This window comes from Candoia aspera, chromosome 3, assembly GCF_035149785.1.
Source record: "Candoia aspera isolate rCanAsp1 chromosome 3, rCanAsp1.hap2, whole genome shotgun sequence".
NCBI lineage: Eukaryota > Metazoa > Chordata > Lepidosauria > Squamata > Boidae > Candoia > Candoia aspera.
In genome coordinates, this window is record NC_086155.1 from 187,074,299 (window position 1) to 187,093,444 (window position 19,146).

At 36.8% G+C, this 19,146-nt stretch overlaps 1 protein-coding gene across 3 annotated transcripts in view; it reads left to right on the forward strand.

Annotated features, from left to right (window-relative positions):
• The window catches only part of VPS13B (vacuolar protein sorting 13 homolog B), a 385,119-nt gene that overhangs the window by 5,939 nt on the left and 360,034 nt on the right, over positions 1–19,146 (forward strand). For all 3 annotated transcript variants that reach the window (XM_063299549.1, XM_063299547.1, XM_063299548.1), the window contains exon 4: positions 18,955–19,072. In XM_063299549.1, the coding sequence (XP_063155619.1) occupies positions 18,955–19,072 (118 nt within the window). The remainder of the gene's footprint in view (positions 1–18,954; positions 19,073–19,146) is intronic.

Here is a 19,146-nt window from a genome sequence, read left to right on the forward strand (position 1 = left end):
TATTGCTCTGTAGCTTGTAGCTTAGACATCTCCATGGCTGTTTAATGGACAAAACCTACTAATCAAATGAAGGCAGCAGAGGGACAGTTATAAACAGTATAATACAGTATGTTACTCTCTTATCACAGACTTTTCTTCTATTGAGGAAATACAAAATTATTGGTGTTAAAATGGTCTAGTGGTTAAGGCAACAGGCTAGAAACCAGGAAACTGAGTGTTCTAGTCCTGCCCTAGGCATGAAAGCTGGCTGGGTGATCTTGGGCCAGTTGCTCTGTCTCAGCCCAACTCACCTCACAGGGTGGTGGTTGTGGGGAAAGGAGGAGGAGGAGGGAGCATTAGGTATGTTCGCCACCTTGAGTTATTTATAAAAAGAATAAAGGGATAGTAAATAAAATAAATAAAATAACAGAATTACAACAATAACAACAATAGGCTTTGTAGACTTTGACTATAACCAAGCATACAAACCAAAAGAAGCACACATATTAAAACAGTAAAAACAAGTAAGTAGACTAAACATAAAATGAAAATAAACCTGAGGAAAGACAGATTATTAAGAATATTAGATAACTGGGCTTCCAGTGGGAATGGCAGACTGAATGGCTGTGCCTGCTGGTTCAGAGGACAGAACTGACAATGTGGTAACTTTTTTTGGGCTCAGGCAGGTTTTTCTGAAGCCCAGAAATGTTCTCCGGATCAGGGAGAATACTGGAATCATCCCATCTGTCCTCCGGACGGCTGCTTGCAGCCAGAAGTTTGCAAATAGCGTTTCACATTCGACTGGGAGGCAGGGATTTCATCACTTTCTAAGCTGTGCTGTAGCCTTAAAGGGACACTAAGACCGGCCACCCCATTTCTAAGTCACTGATAGGTATTTTTTTTTTAAAGCATATGTACTGTAGCCCAAGAGAGGCTTTCTACAGTGAGGAGAAGCTGGCTCTCTTGGTGCTTAACGTTATTTTTGGGATTTTTATCGAGATGCTGGATGATTGGATAATGGAGCTGGAGAAATCTAAGGGAGAGAGTGATCGGCAAGCTATAAGTAAAATTGATCTTCTGGTGGAATGCCATGAAAAGAACCTGGAATCTAACAGGGGCAGTTGGGCTATTTGATCCTTTCAAGAGAAAAGCTCTCTGCACATTGTTGGGATATGTAACTGCTTTGGTTTATTTTGAAGTGAGATAAGGGTTGAAGAATGTTCATCTGGTTTGCTTTAAGGATTTGATGTTATTCGCTTTTAAAGATATGGAATTACTGTTTTGAATTGTCTTTGTTTTTGGGGTTTATTAAGATTGGGATTATTGAAATTGTTGTATTATTAAGTATAATAGCAGACAACTTATGTGTTTTTTAATTTGATTCTTATTATAGTAGAGAGAAATGTATAGAATAGTGATAGGAAGGGAATAATTAAATAGGTGTTATCATTTGGAGGGGAGAAGGAGGTTTAGGAGGTTTATGTGAACTTTTTTTTCTTTATTTTAATATAAGTGGGAGGAGTAACTGTACTTAGTGATTTTTATTATGTGTTAAAGTGGAATGACTTATAGAAATAATGTGTTTTGGTTTAATAGAGAGTAAGAGATTGATTGTGGAAATTTTTGTATATCCTTGCTGTTAAAAGTTGAAAGCCACATCTTTTTGTAAATTTGAATTTTTTTTTCTTTTCTGTTTTTGTACTTTTTTAGTTTTTTACTTTCTCTGTAGTTTTTTGGGGTTTTTTTGTAGTTTTTATTCTTTTCTTAAAACCTAGTAACATTTACTATAAAAAAAAAGAATATTAATAACTGAAAATCTAACAGCAGTAGCACTTTCATCACATTTAGTGACCTTTCTAGAGATATTTGGTGATCAGTCAGCTAGAATGAAGCAGATAGGCTCCTCTGATCTTACATGGTTGTGAGTTAATAGTATAATTAGTTTATAGTTTGCCATGTCATATAAAAGTGACACACACACAAGAGAACGTGTGAGACTTTTTCTTTTTTCTTTAACCCAGAGGAACTTGGGTCTGTATGTGGTGCAAGTACAACTAAAGACATCTACTTATTTATGTACCCTCTCTGTGGAAGGCCCTCTTACCACCTTTCTCATCAAAACTCTGGGGTATCTCTAAAGGATGGATTGGTTTTGTTGCCACCAACCACTTTTCTGATTTGGAAATTGGAAATTATTTTGTTTCTTTCCTCTGTGTCTGATGTGTATACCTCATGGATCTCTGTTACCATGTTTTGAGTGACAGATGTAATATCCAATCATTATATTTCCCTTGGGTTGTTTAATATATTTATGGATAAACGTATAAAGCAAGCTTCTAGTGACTAATGTGTTTTGATAATTGGGGATATGAATGTATGTGTACGTTCATATGCAGATGGTTCTGGATTAGCTAAGAACCCAAATGATTTATAAAAAATGTTAGACAGATTGTATGATGCAGTGAAGAGAATGGGTCGAAAATTAATGTTTTGAAGACAAGATAGTTGTGTTTGATAGGGAAGAAGAAAAAAGGATTGCAAGTTATACCTATATGACAAAAAACTGGAGGAAGTAGATTTTGTGTACCTTGATAGAATGTTTACTAAATATAAGAAAATGTACAAGATTTTTAAGATGTACAAATGCTGATAGCAGAGTAGTGTGAAGAATTAATATTATCAAAAGAAGCAAAAATTGCTGTGTTAAGAGTATGCTTCTGCACTCTTCATTGTTTATTTAGCCACACAACTTGCACATTGTGACTCTGGTGGCTAACATAGGATTAAAACCAAAACTATAATCCAACAAGCTAAAAAGGAAAGCATAAAAGTAATAAAGGTGGGATAGAAAATAAACAAACAAACAAGGCCAATTCACAATCATTCAGTTTTCATCTATTACAGATAGACTCATCCAACACCCTGGCCCACTGCCTGGGGAAAAAGCCATGTCTTCAAGGTCTTACAGAAAGTCAACAGGATTGGGGCCATCTGAATCTTGGGGGGGGGGGGCAAAGGATGGGTGCCATGACAGAGAAGGCACACCTCTTAAGTCCCACCAGATGACAGTGTTTTACACAAGAGACCCAGAGTGTGTCACTCAAATGCTGTGGGTAAAGTGAGTTGTAGATAGGTGGTCCTGCAAGTAACTGGGCCATTGGCCATGAAGGACTTTAGAGGTGATAGCTGGCACCTTGTTAAATGGAAGGGAAAGTTGGGTGTGTCAGGAGAAATGGAAAAGTAAGTTGAATTTAATGGGAATAGGTTACTTAAGAATTATGTGTGGTAAAACGAGAAGAGCTGAGGTCAAGAATGAATGGGTGCTGAATGAATATGAATTGAATACAAATGTGGGTGACCAGTAAGAAAGAAGCAGGCTAAGATGATTTGGTCAGACAGAGAGAATAAATGAGGATTGAATTGTTAAAATATAGTGAATAAGTTCAGAAGAAAGGGAAGACTGAGAAAGGTATAGCTGGAAGGAGTTGATCTCAGAAAAAGAGGTCAGATGATAAAAGGACGAAAGGCAATATATGATGGAAGCAAAAATGGCTTTCAAGGATAGAAAGGTATAGAAAGGTATAGGTAAATTTCTTTGTCTTCCTATTTCTCATATTTTTCTGTACTTTGCATAACATCGCTTACCCAAAGAGAATAGAGCGATGGGTATGTACCGTATGTACGCAATTTCTTAGAAATGTATTTTATTCTTTCTCTTTTAGATGATTTATGTTTATTTGTCACTTGTAGGGATGTAATTTAAGCATTGACTCCTGAGGGTGATAACCTATACTTTAAGCCTATTTATCTTCCTTTAGTAATCATTGTTACATTTTCATGATTATCCTGTAAAATGTACTAGAGAACCAAAGCTTTGTATAGAATGTCTTGCAGTACAGTCTGTGTTTGTTGAAAAATAAGCATTGAGTACAGTGGGATTTTCTCCAGATAAAATATGCAGAATTGCAGACTTAGTCTTCTTAAGGTGTTCTTGATACTTTTTGGACATTTGAATTTTAAAAATATATAATATAATGAGAACCTTGTTTTTTTAAGAAGCCTGGTCCTAGTTATGCCACCCATGTACTGCTTTATACTTTTAAAAATAAAATATCCAGGACACTAAGTATTTTTTCAGTGCTAAGGTACAGGTTTTGAGACCAGATGTCCCATAAGAAACACATTTTAGAAGCAGCAAATTACAACTAATTATAGAAGCTGCAGAAACAGATTTGTAACACATGACATTGTGCAACCCAGAACTAATATTTGATATTGGACCATGCAGATGGCTACTGCTGGAATGATCAGGTTTCCTGCTTGCGTGGTATTTGAAACTTGAATTTTGTGGGGCATACAGCAAAAGGTCAAATGTCACTAATGTAAAGCACTCTCAAAACAAGTATTTGTTACAGATGTTTAAGAATCTATGGCAAGAAAGGCATTTTGAAAATTACAACTGACATTTGGACAAATTATTCCATAGCATGTGGACCCGTGGAGAGTAACATTTGGACTTATGCCAATGATAGGATTTATCTTTGCTTTCATTTATGTTTTTTTTACAATCCCTTTTTCTTTTCTATACATATATTTAGGACCTTAAGGAATCCAGGTAATTAGCTGCCAACCTTTCTCTCCAACTGCTCCGTATATATCTTTAAGAGCTTATTTTTCTTGGTATCTTATTAATATATTGTACATGTTAAAGTAATTTATGCTTTCTGGTGATATATAGCTCTTTTCCCTGGCCGAATATGCCATCTGATCAAATCTGTATTTATGTTATTTATTGTAGATTATATATCAGATTAGTTTTTTTAGCTTTAAGATGTTGCATTTTTTAATCCTTGTATTTTATCTTGGTTAGTAATATTGTGTTGAGAATCGTGTTGAACATAGTAAGTAAATGCTAGGATGAATGTATTTATAAATTGCTTTTTTGTGTATGTATGAAGTTTCTCAACATACAGTGGAACAATTGTATAATAGACAATTATTAAAGATTAAAAGACAAAAAGCCTTCACTTTAAATCCAGCCAAAATAATGCCATAATCCATCAAGTAGTCTTGGTACTGCAGAAAAAAAGGCCCACCTTCCTATATGCACTAATCGCTATTAGTAAGAGGACATATATCAGGTGTAAGTACCTTAAAAGGAATTGCACACAGAGAGAATAAGAATATATACTGCTATCACAAATAAAAAGCTCATATGCGTTTCCATTTTGAAATGTGGTGTTTTACAAAAGAATATTGGGCAATTGAAATAAATAAAAATTGTGGTATATAATTTGACACATCTTTAGGTGAATAGCTTACAACAATTTCCTAATTGTGTACTTTTTAGCAAAAAAAATAGATAAGTGTATGAGTATAAAGAATGTCACCTAGTGGGACCCAGGAAGAAAGCCTTTTCTGTCCCTGGCCCTGTTGGCCTTTCGCAAGGCCCTGGAGACATGGATGTGTTCCTGGGCTCGGGGATCAGAATGTCTGTTGGAGTCTGTGAATTAGTTTGATTGAAATATTTGTATTATATTTGTATTGATAGGTGTTTTTTTAAATCTCAGCTGCTAATAGTCTATTTATTTATTAATTTATTTGCTTTTTTAAAAAAATTGTTGTTAGCTGCCCAGAGACTTGTTTGGGCAGCCATATAAATTGAATGAATGAATGAATGAATAAATAATATAGACCTGTTTGGGGAAAAAATAGAAGTATATAGATGGAAAATAATATGATTATATGATTTACTGAAGATTTACATTAAGGGTAGAGCATGTCCTCCACTCCCTTGACCATATATGCTGCCTTAAGTGTCATATTGGAAGAAAGCACCAGGCTAGAAACCAGGGGACTGTGAGTTCTAGTCCCGCCTTAGGCATGAAAACCAGCTGGGTGACTTTGGGCCAGTCCCTCTCTCTTAGCCCAACCCACCTCACAGGGTTGTTGTTGTGGGGAAAATAGGAGGAGGAAGGAGTATTAGGTATGTTCACCACCTTGAGTTATTTATAAAAATAATAAAGGTGGTATAGAAAATTAAATAAATAAATTCGTACCTGGGTGTTTTGAGTATTTTAAGTAGTCAGTCAACAGGAACTGAAGATTTCATTCTCCCCATCCAAACTTCTTAGCATATTCCAATATATGTTACTTTGAATTAAACCTGGAATTCAGCCTTTTTTGCTTCTGGAAATTCATATGTGCCAAGAATGCATATTATTACTGACATAATACCAAATTTGAATGATTATCTGACATAAAGCAGTATCATCAACATCTAGTTATCTGTGGAGTATTTGGAAATGTATGAAATTGCAAAACATCTGAGGTAATCCCTGCCCCCAAATTTATAAGGACAAACCTTAATTACCTTATGTCTTCTTTAGATTCCTTTCAGGTTTCATCATTTTAGAGAAATGTATATATTGGTAGCAGTTGGAATGATTATAAGATGGCAAATGTATCATGTATCCTAAGAAAGTGAGAGCAAATTAATCCGTTTGGTGCCTACTATTAATATAAGTATGAAGTGGCCAATGAATTTTCTATTATTATTCTATGGACATATTTCCATTATTGTGAGAATGATTTAGTGCTATTTATTTTATTCAACTCTGTCCAATAACCAAAATTCTTTGAAAGAAATACAGAGTTATCTAAAACATTAAATGTTTCTAAGAACATTTAAAAAGCAGGAAAAATAAATAGTAAAAACAGTATCTAGGTCTTCTGTTTCAAGACGTGTAAGCCAGTAAACTATTACACTTCAAAGATAACAATCAACAAAACATTAGAGCAGGAGAATGTTTCCAGATTAAAGAGAAAGATTAATCAGAAGTGTATGAAGAGTGTGTAGAATATTTAATAGTAGACGAAAGAAAATTGTCTCTAAAAGAATTCTAGATTTACAGTAGACAACTAAAAGTGGCATAAAATATGATCCAAGAAAAGAAAAGCAAACAAAATCAGCAGCAGAAACCAAACAAAATTAAAGGAGGAAAAAGAAAAAAAACAATTCAAAGTATAATTATATGTTTAGGTCTCTACAAACAAAATTTGAAACACATGTGAAAATTAAATTTTGCAGGAATATGACTTCACTTTTAAAAGTGAGGAAATTATATATCTTAAGAGCAGCGAGAAAACAGATAAAAGAAAGCCTTCAGGACTCTTAGAACAATATATTTTGGTTATGTTAATTTTTTAACAAGTCTTATGCCTTAATATATTTGGCATGATCTGATTTAAATTACATGTTTAACCTACCAACAAAGATTGTACTGCTATAGTACCTGTACTAATAGCAATGTACTCATGCATATAAACATCTTTATTTTAAGTATGGCAATCATGGGAGGAAGTTCGAAGTCAACTATTTTGTTTTTATCTATTTATCCTATTAAAATATAGTGAACTAAAAATACAAATTTAGTACTACAGGCTTATAATCAGTTCCCTTGTGGTGAATTGTGTGTCGTTTCCTTGCTCCCCTTTCTTTAGGCCAATTAGAATTCTGGAGACTGGTCATCCATGATCCAACAAGTGGCGTAATGAAGTTACTCCATTCCTTACTGTCAGGAGCGCCATTTATAGCAGGGCTTCTTAACCTGGAGTCTATAGATAGATTTCAAGGGGTCCATGTACTTGGGGAAAAAAGCAATTTTATTTTCACTAGATTCTAACTGAAATTTAGGTTTTCATTCAATAAATTTAGGCCGCCAAGTAATTTATGGCCTCTAAACTCCAAAAATGTTAGTTAACGTCAATGAATCTTACTATCTAAAATTATTTGAATTATTTTTTAATATTTTGATAACTGTATTTATGCTGCTAAGCTCACTGGTGATTTGCCATTATTTTAAAACAGCCACATTTAGAGTAACTAGGGCTTTCATTGAATATTGAATCTAAAACCATGGTTTAAAGCAGATTCACAAGAAGGAACCTGGTCTGTCTTAACAATTTATATTGCTGAATTAAGCTTAAGACTGCATAGCATTGCTGCTGACTTAACAATTAACTCTGGTTAAGGTTGGTGGGAAGAGAACTCATGCTTCAGAAGAGAGGCAATGGAACCAAATACTATTGCAGCTTGCATTCCGTTAGCGACTTTTCTGTTCAGTGAAATATATTTTATTTATTTACCTTTTGATAAGGAGCCCCTGATGGTATTCCATTAAATTCATCTGTCCTTAGTTTGATAGTTCTAGTATTTTGGGGGTAATTATTAGGCAATTCTTAATCACAACATCATTTTACCACATTGCTGGGCCATAGATCATGCTGATATAATGTGTACATTAGAATACTAGGAATTCCCAAATAATGAATTCTTTTTAATGAACTTTGATTGGAAAATCAAATGCTTCGCTTATCTGGATAGATAAGTGTATGGCCTACTGTGCAATTGAGAAATAGCAAGGCTATTTAAAAAGGAATGCCAAGTAAACTTTCCTTGATTTGATGGCTTAATTTTCTTCCAACTTGCTCAGCCGTAACTTTGTGCAGTTCTTTGTAGAGAAAACTGTCATGTCGTTCTGTCATTTTCAGTAGTATTTAAGTGATTTCTTTTCTACATATTTATTTGCATGATAGGCTCCATTCGATCTTGCCCATATTTCCTTTTATTGCTTTTAAGCAGCCATTTTTGGAAAAGAATGTAAAGGATATTTGCAAATTTAAATTTATTTCTTTTCTTGGAGAAACTTTTATCAAAGAGGTAGATTTTGCCATATGCCTTAACATTGCTTGAATACCAAGCACTTGCATTCCTGAGGGAGTGCATTCTGTAGTTAGATCCTCTCAACCGATAATGCTTTAGCTCCGGATCTCATGCATTTGTCAGGAATTCCTAAATGTCGTTGTCCCACAAGAGTGCAGCTGTCTTGGTGGGTCATGGGGATGTAGTTACAGATGTATTGGAGCCTAATTAGTGTGTGTTACTTTGTGTAACAGTCTGAGATATTAAAGTGCAGTGTACTGCAATAAATTTATGGTGATGAACTTTGCTAAATAATGATTCTAGTATAAGTATGTTCAGTGTTAGTAGTAACAGGATCGCTTTCTGGCTAGCTGGAAAGCAGCCTAATCTTAGTTAAATAATTGAAATAAAATAAACATGTAACAGCAGGTGGCAGCACCTGGCTGACCTTGGCTAGGCTTGGAAGTTAAACTGGATTGGTTCTAATTAGTATTTGGATAGGGGACCTCAAAGGAGTATCAGGGCAGTAGACTGGGAAGTTGAAAAAACATCCCAGAAGTGATTGGCGAACAACTTCTGTGTTGTTGCCAAGAAAACCACATGGATAGTCTTTGAGGCCACCAGGATTTGAGTTAAAATCTATCTAGGCTTTACTTTTTATGAAGAAATATTTTGATGGAAAAAAGCAAACTACATTGTAACATGATTTAGATTTGAAACCTTACTGTTTTTAATCAGATTTAAAGTTACAACCAAAAATATGTTTTCTGGGTTATAAATCACACTTAATACAGTAGAACTAACTTTTGAATATTAGTCATTATAGATTTGAATGTAGTGTCAACTTTTTCAGGAATTCAAAATAAATAGCTTATCAGTTAGAAGGATCAATGTAAATACCTTAAAATATTTTTGATGGCTTCAGTTATAAGATTTAGGTTCATTGTAGGGTAACCATTCTTTTCCCCTTGGGTTCCATCTTTAATTTGAGAATTTTGGCCAATAAGGCAGCATTGGACAATAAGAATCTTGGCCAGTAAGGTAATAAAGCAATATTCCAGGAGGAAGAAATAATGTTCAATAGCACAAGTTGCTTCAGGATTTTCCTCAAATAATTTTCCTTTCTCCCTGGAATATGAGTTCATCATTGATTTGGTGAGGGATGAGCAGAATAGTACCAAGTTTTGCTGTTCGTATCAAGTGTAATTGTCTAAATTGTCGTCCAGGAAAAATCTGCAACTCCATAGACTTTTCTTTTCAAAGATCCCTTGGTCCAAGCTTACCTCCTTCTTTTCTCCTTTTTATTTGTAATATATGTGGATATACTAATATATTTTGGCTGTGGGAAGATTTAGGGGAGGATGAGACTTAAAAGGAAGACTGGAATGAAGAGTTGGAAGGATACATACTCTGGTTTATACCTGCTATGACTTGGCTATGACCTGAGCCTCGTGTGGCGCAGAGCGGTAGGCGGCAGTATTGCAACCAAAACTCTCCCCACGACCCGAGTTTGGTCCCAGCGGAAGCTGGATTCTCGGGTAGCTGGCTCAGTTCGACTCAGCCTTCCATCTTTCTGAGGTCGGTAAAATGAGCACCCAGCTTGCTGGGGAAGGTGACAACTGGGGAAGGCAATGGCAAACCACCCTGCTACAGTCTGCCAAGAAAACGTCGCAAAAGCGGTGTCCCCCCAAAGGGTCAGACATGACTCAGTGCTTGCACAGGGGACCTTTCACCTTCCGTTACTTGATCAGTCTATGGACAATGGCAGTGCTTCTTTTTAGTCTCAGTTCTGGAGTGAGAATGGCTGTATCATTTGTCTCTCACCATCCTGGACACACCCTCTTAATCTCCTGCATAGTTATTGTTAATGGTCTTCTGAAGGACCCTAGTTTAACAAAAAGGCGCTTGATGTGAATACCTAACATGATTTTAACTCTCAGTATTCCTAGCAGTGGACATCTGGGGGCATGGGGGAGGGGTCCATGTCAAGGAAGGTTGACCTAAAGGTCCATGATATCCCCTATTCTACTCTTAAGAATTCTAAAGCTCCATATTTTTACTTCCAGTTCATCAAATTTGCTGCATGATTTGTATCCTTAGATACAGATAGTATATATTGATGCATTTCTCCCCTTGTATTATAGTATAAAGTAGCTAAATCATTGTACTCAATGAAGTTAATCAAAGAACAATGGGCGTTTTTTTTAGCATACCCGTCTTTAACGAATACATGGTATATGGTAAGAAATGGAAAAGCCCAAATAATCACATTAGACCAGGATGAAGATGGCTGGGGAGTTCTGGGAGTTGAAGTTCGCACAGCTTAGAGTTGCTAAGGTTGAGGAACCCTGCATTAGACAACATTATCTGCAGAATCACCTTCCCATGTAACTGCCGTTCTAAAGGGCTGGTCACTTAGTTTTTTGTTTGGGACTTTGACTCAATTTTGACTCATGGCAACTACATGGACAAGTCCATGGCAACATTTTTCAGAAGTTTGTCACTGCCTTCTTCGTAGGGCTAAGAGAGAACGACTGGCCCAAAGTCACCTAGCTGGCTTTGTGTCTAAGGCAGGACTAGAACTCTTGGTCACCTGGTTTCTAACCATTCTAACCCCTTAGTCATGGCACTGAACTGGCTCTCAGTCACTTACGGGTAGCCCTTGAGTTACAACCATTCGTTGAGTCACTGTTTGAAGTCAGCAGCACTGAACAAAGGGACTTAGGACTGGTCCTTAAAGTTCCGGCTGTTGCAGTGCCCCTGCAGTCATGTGAACAGAATTTGGGGCTTGGCAACCAGCTTGCACTTACAACTGGTTGCAGTGTCCCATGGTCACATGATCACCATTTGAGACCTTCCCTGCTGGCTTCCCACAAGCAGTCAGTGGGGAAACCAGCAGGGAAGGTTGCAAGTCTCTCCTGCCTGCCCCTGCCTTCCTTCGCTTGCATGCACCATGCCCTCATTTCCCGCTTCACTTGCACATACCACATGCCCTCCTTCCCTGGCCTTCCTGCTCTTGCACACATGCACTCATCCTGCACCCTATTTCCCCTCCTTGCTCTGCTCACACACATGCATGAACCCCATGTCTTCCTTCCCCAGCCTTCCTGTGCTCACACGCACCCTGTGCCCTCCCTCCCTGGCCTTCCTGAGGTCATGCCACACTGCATCACCCCTCCTCCAACTTGAGCATGGCCTGTGCTGGACCTCCCCATCCCCTTGTGACATCCCAGGATTCCCTCCTTATCTGGGATTCCCTCCACTTGTCTTGTTATGAGAAAACCCAGACTGTCTGGATTGCTATCACTAAATGATATAGTCATGTGATGTCACGCTTTAAGACTGCATTGCTTAGTGACGGCAATCCTGGTCCCAATTGCAGTCGTAACTCGAGGATTTATTAAACATTATTTACTGAATCTAGCTCTCTGTGTGTGTGTGTGTGTGTATTTGTTAAGAGTCATAATAATAATGTAATTTTGAAAATTACTATAGTTGCCCTGTGCTTCTGAGTAATTCCTCACATTGTGATAAGGAAAGAAGTCAATATCTCTGTTCGAAGCAGATTAAGAATGGATTAAAATACTTCTTTGGCAGGCTTTCAGAAATTTCATACTAAGATTAATTCCGATTATTTTTACATATCTGTATAACATCAGTGATTTGTACTGAAATTATTCTAGATTTACATTAGTTTAGAACAGATGAAATCCTTGTCCTCAGTGTCTCACTGTGTTTTCAAAACGCCTTAGATTAGTACATTATAACATTAATTTATAAGGTTATACATTTATAATTTACTGAATAGAGTAAGAGGCTTTTCTCCATTTAAAGACTGAATAAAGAAAAGTTAAATCGTTAACACTTTCTGTTACAGGAATTGGAAGGTGCACACTAGGCAACTTTCCCTGTATAAGGAGAAAAAAACCTGTTATTTAATTTAATAATAATTTCTTATGTTCCTTTGGCTAAAGCTTACTTTGTTTAAATGCTGTTTAAAAGTCCAGTTTACAGTTACAGTTTTACTTCTGTGCTATAAGAAATGATGCATTATACTTACACTATGGCAGTGAAGTACCAGAGTACAATTCTAACCTTTTAATCATAGTTAATAGCTTGTTAGAGAGAGGTAGTGTTTATTAATTTTGTAACAGATCTACTTTAAATTTCAACTGGATGCTTCTCCAGTTGTTATATTTATCTGTTGAAAAATACTACTCTAGTTACCTGGTATTAACAGTTGGTATTGCCTTTGCTGTTGCCATAGCTTGGTGCAATTGACTGTTGCTAATATTTTATTATATGCAGAATAAAATGTTATGGGTTTGGGTTGTGAAATAAGTGTAGATTTAATTCAATTCTATCATAAGCATACACTGAAAGCCTGAGGAACAAGTCTACTTTTTTCATGTTCTGTGGTCATTCTGACTAATATATAGAAGTGTCATTAAATTAAGTTGTGAAGAAGTTGATGAACATTCAGGTGTTTAGGTCCTTGCCATCTTTGTTTTTAATCATGCCCATTTTTGCCTGGAATTTACCTCCAATGTTTCTAATTTTCTGGAAGAGGTCTCTTGTCCTTCCTATTCTATTGTCTTCTTCCACTTCTGCACATTGCTCGTTTAAAAATAATTCCTTATCTCTTCTGGCTAACCTCTGGACTTTTGCATTTAATTGGGCATATCTGCCCCTATCACTGTTGCCTTTTGCTTTCCTTCTTTCTTGGGCTACTTCTAGTGTCTCAGCAGACAGCCATTTTGCCTTCTTGGTTTTCTCTTTCTTTGGGATGTATTTTGTTGCCGCCTCCTGGAGAAGGTTGCGAACTTCTGTCCATAGTTCTTCCGGGACCCTATCTACTAAGTCCAGTCCCTTAAATCTATTCTTCACCTCCACTGCATATTCCTTAGGAATATTAGTGAGCTCATATCTAGCTGATCTGTGGGTCTTCCCTAATCTCTTTAGTCTGATCCTAAATTGTGCAAGAAGAAGTTTGTGATCTGAACTATAGTCAGCTCCAGGTCTTGTTTTTACCGACTGTATAGATGTCCGCCACCTTTGGCTGCAAAGGATGTAGTCAATCTGATTTCGGTGTTGTCCATCTGGTGAAGTCCATGTATAAAGCCGTCTCTTAGGTTGTTGGAAGAGAGTGTTTGTTATGCAGAGTGAGTTGTCTTGGTAAAATTCTATCAGCTTATGTCCTGCTTCGATTTGTTCTCCCAGGCCATGCTTACCTGTAATTCCAGGTGTCATTTGACTGCCCACCTTAGCATTCCAGTCTCCTGTGATGAAAGTAACATCTCTTTTAGGCGTGTTGTCCAGTAGGTGCTGCAGATCCTCATAGAACTGCTCTACTTCAGCTGCTTCAGCATCTGTGGTTGGGGCGTATATTTGGATCACTGTGATGTTAGATGACTTGCCCTGAATTCGAATTGAGATCATTCTATCGTTTTTTGGATTGTATCCAAGCACTGCTTTAGCCACTTTACTATTAATTATGAAGGCTACTCCATTTCTTCTGTGGTCCTCTTGTCCACAGTAGTAGATTTGGTGGTCATTTGATGTGAAGTGGCCTATTCCAGTCCATTTCAGTTCACTGATGCCCAAAATGTCTATCTTTAATCTTGACATCTCACCAATAACCACATCCAATTTGCCCTGGCTCATAGATCTTACATTCCAGGTTCCAATGGTGTTTTGATCCTTAGAACGTCGGATTCACCGTTCACCACCAGCACCGTTGGCCGCTAGCCATGCTTTCAGCTTTGAGCTAGCTGCGTCATTATGTCTGGGGCTAGTCGAACTCATCCTCTGTTCCTCCCCAGTAGCATTTTGGTCATATTCTGACCTGGGAGTCTCATCTTCCGATGGTATACCGACATATCTCTGGTTGTACAGATCCATTTAGTTTTCACGGCAAGAATACTGGGGTGGGTTGCCATTACCTTCCCCAGGGATCACATTTAGTCTGGCCTCTCTGTCATGACCTTCCCGTCTTGGGTGGCCCTTCATGGTTTAGCTCATGGCATCACTGGGATGCTCAAGCTCCAGCACCACGATAAGGTAACGATCCTTTGCTGAAGGTGTTTGAGATACAGATGAAGTAATACAGTGAAAGCTGTCAAAAAATCAGTTAGTTAGAATTTACTTAAGGGGCAAAGCAGTGAATTGAGAATAAAGGAAGAGGCTTTATAGAGGGAAGGAAAAGTAGAAACTATATTTCTGTGAGCTGTAGATGTAGTTAAAAACCGCAATTAATATAATAACTGTTTATAATAAAGACTAAGAATTAAATGATTGTAAAATGTGAGAATTGGTGATAGAGCCTTACACAAAACCTATAATTTTTTTATCAGTCTTGTAACTAGAAGGGAAGGGTGCTTTTCCAAGGGATTGTTACAAGGCCTTTAGTCCTAACTCCACTAGAGCAGGTGGAGGAGAATTTAGCTTTTTTAGTACCCTTCTTTCACTGTAACAAAAGGGCTTTAAGGTGAGTTCAGTGTTCTGTTTGTCTTTATATTGGATTCTGTTTACTGCTGATTTGGAAAATGTTTCAGCAGTACAGTAACGTTTTTTGTGTTTCCTGCATGTAAACATTATGAAATTGGCTTTTTACGAGTCTACTCAACTGTAGTTTTATTTGTCCCACAGACGTTATTGTAACCACTATCCCTGATAAATCAAAAACTGCATTCTTTTTAAGGCTGTGGTCACTAATAGAGACCCACACCACCGCATATGATATTCTAATGGCATAATTGAAGCCAAATTTTAAAAGAGACCAGTGTGTGCTATGAGCTATTTTGAGGAGAGTAAATGAAATAACTTCATGATCACTGTCTTAGAAAATGAATTCTTTCCCACAAGTAGTGTCAGGATTCAATTAATGTACTGTAATACATGAACACCCTATGGTGTTCATGAAACCATCTGGTTTCTTCAGAATTAGATTTCTTTTATTTCAATATTTTTAGATTCTTAGGTCCTATTTGCTTTGCTTTTATACAGCTTTGAGAGTAAAGAGACTGTCTTATTGTCGTATCAATGCCTAGTGAGTTTTCGTGGATGAATTTTTTTAATTTCTACTTTTTAAAACATTTTAAAATTTATTTTAAAACATTTAAAGGACAAACAAATGACTACATAAAAGAAAAAAGTGAAAAAGGGCATAGTGGATGGAAAATAAAATATCAATAAATGGAGAATTTACAATTGTAATAAAATTAAAATGCACTATTTCATTGATTAAATACTTAATTGAATATATAAAACTAAACTTATAACATCTTATGAAATAATTGAAAATCACTACAAAACTCTAAACATTTATACTTATAGTGATGTCATCACTATTTATCATTATTCCTAAAATAAATGTACATGATCTTGTAAAAGAGAGAAAGAAAGATGAAAAAATATCAGTAAAAACGATATTAACATGTAAGTTCCCTCCCATTATACCTTTCTGGTGATTACGTCAGTACACACAGACACAGACACAGACACTAAAATTGCTTCTGGATACTATCTTTACATCAAATATTTCCTCCTTAAAAACTGTACTCCAAGTATCTGAGTTTGCCTTGTTTTGTGACATGTAATATATAGGGAAGTCATTCTTGCTTAAATTTAGTCAAAATTCTGTTCTGAATGTACACCGTTAATTTTACCATTGCTGTGCATTCCTAAAACTTGGGGTCCCCGTCTAATATAGTTGGCAAAGTATCTCTTTTCCCATGGTGGGTCAAACTTGTCCTTGCGGCCATCAGTACATATCTTGATAAATTGTGATTTTTTAAAAAATGTATTTGTTCTGGAAAGATTCCTAGTAGAAAGAATGGAGGTTTCAATTCAAGCATTATTTTTAAATTTCTTTGAATAATGCTGTGTATTTCTTTCCAGTACTTTTGAATTTTTTTCATGACTACCACATGGTGTAATATTTCTAACATTTATTATTATATGATTTATCTATTTTTGCAATTTGGACAGAGGTATGTACCATCTGTAAACACTTGTATCAATTTTCTCTTGAATTATAGCATAGGGTAAATTTTATTGACTTTTTTGGTAAATCCTCCCAGTGTTGTAATGTATAGTAATTGTTTCTTTAAAAATTTGCATCCACTTTATCATAAAATCTTCTACTTCTTCTGTCTTGCTGTTCTTTTAATAGCAATTTACATATACTGTATGTCCTAATAGGTGGTCTTGGTTCTGTATAAGCATTTCAAATGCTGTCATTTATCTTAAAAACCCTCCTTTCTTGAGGTTGCTTTTTATTCTTTTCAGCAATCAGTAAATACATCAGCCATGGTAAATTTTGGGCTTTGCCAGATAATTCTTTCTGGGTCTCTAGTCTATTTCTTTTCCAAACACGATTCTCATAGAGTTTTCTTTAGCAAGGTTTATTGAGGTCCAAGGAGTAGGAATACAAGAATTTCAACAAGTGAACTATTTTCAGTTTGGTACCAATACGTGAAAGGTGAAAGGTCCCCTGTGCAAGCACCGAGTCATGGCTGACCCTTTGGGGGGGATGCCGCTTTTGCAGCGTTTTCTTGGCAGACTATAGCGGGGTGGTTTGCCATTGCCTTCCCCAGTCGTCACCTTCCCCAGCAAGCTGGGTGCTCATTCTACTGACCTCAGAAGGATGGAAGGCTGAGTCGAACTGAGCCGGCTACCCGAGAATCCAGCTTCCGCTGGGATCGAACTCGGGTCGTGGGGAGAGTTTGGGCTGCAATACTGCCGCCTACCACTCTGCGTCACACGAGGCTTGGTACCAATATAGCTCTGTGTATATTTGAGTGGAAACTGTCTAATTCTCTTTATACAACTTTTCCATGAACTGGTAAATAGTCAGGCTTCTTCAGTGAAATTGGGGAAGTCTGTAGCTGGTTGTTTACGTAACTGTCTCTTGAAACTTTATCAGTCTGGGAACCAACTTTTATAGCACCTGTGTTGTTCAGCATCTATAGGAAATTGCTGAGGAAGTCATGTGGGGCTTTAGATTGGGATGCTATCTGCATATGGATGACAACAAGTTTATTTGCTCCTTGCATCAAACTGTAAGGGAGTAGTCACTACTATTGAGTATTGCTTATGTTTGATAATGGGCTAGATCAGGAGGACCAGAAACAGAGGTGCTGCTGTCAATAGGAAACTGGACAGGGATTGAGGTTCAGCTACTTTGAGTTGGTTTGTCAGCCCTTAGAGGTAGGCCAGGTTGGGAAAGAGACATCACAAGGACTGCGGCAATTCTGTTTTATTGTTATAGGACATAGTAACAGAATCTTGAAAGACTGCCAGTTCTTTCTACTCCCACCTATATCAAACAGAATGGGAAATTTATTTTGGGTTTCTTTTTCACACTTTCTCAGGAGTGAATTGCTGTTTTTCTTCCCTTAACAGCTTATTCATTCCTTCCTCAAGCTTATTCCTACATTCCTTTACAGGGGTTTACACTACTTCTGAATGTTAGGTTGTGGTCTGAGAGTGAATCAGTGAATTCACAGAGGTATTCACAGAGGTAGCTAGAGCAAGAAGCTCATTTATAGTTACCGCTGCAATAATTCCTAAGCCAGTCAAATTTGGCAACATTTATCCATACTTTCGTTCCATCTAGTCTTGACTATTTCAATGCCTGTGTGAGGGGCTCCCCTTGGAAAATATTTGGAAGTTGCAGTTGTCACCAAATATGGCAGCTGGGCTGTTAACTGCCTGTACTGAAAAATCTGCACTAGTTGCCCATTGCTTATTGAGCACAACTTAGTGTTGGGTTAACCTCACTAAGCCTAAGTGGTTTAGGGTCCAACCTATTTAAAGAGTTGCTTCCTTTTATGAACCTGACTGCCAATTGTGATCTGCAAAAAGAGGCCCTTCTGAAGATGTTCCAGCTGTCATAGGCTTGTTTTCTGGCACAGTGTGAGGGCCTCCTGCTTCATCATTCCTATGCTATAGAATGTTGTCTTGGGAGTTGCATTTAGACCCTACTTTCTTTTCATTTAGAACAGTAGACTAGCTATTTTTTTTTCCTTCACCAAGTTTTAAATGTTAATATATTTTAGTATTTATTTATTTTCAAGCTTATTCTGCATTTTGTTTTTAATCTCTTAGCTGCCGTAAGTACCCATTTGAGTTGTAAGCTAGGATATAAATCAAATAAGTCACCAATTCCAATTATTATGGAAAAGAAGGTTTAAAAATGATTTAACTACCAAATTGTTTGCACTTCTTTCTTTGCTGATCTATAACAAATAATTTTAAACATATTTTAGGACGACCATGAAAGTTGTGGTTCCAGTTCAACAAATCGTAGTACTACAGAAGGTTCAAAAACAGCAATGAAACCAAGAAAAATTCAACAGACTACTCCTGATCCTGATTTGCCACCAGGTGATTTCATATTTAAATTTGGGCACTTAATAATTGTTGTGGAAAAAAGGTAGGAGATACAATGTTTTGGAGTT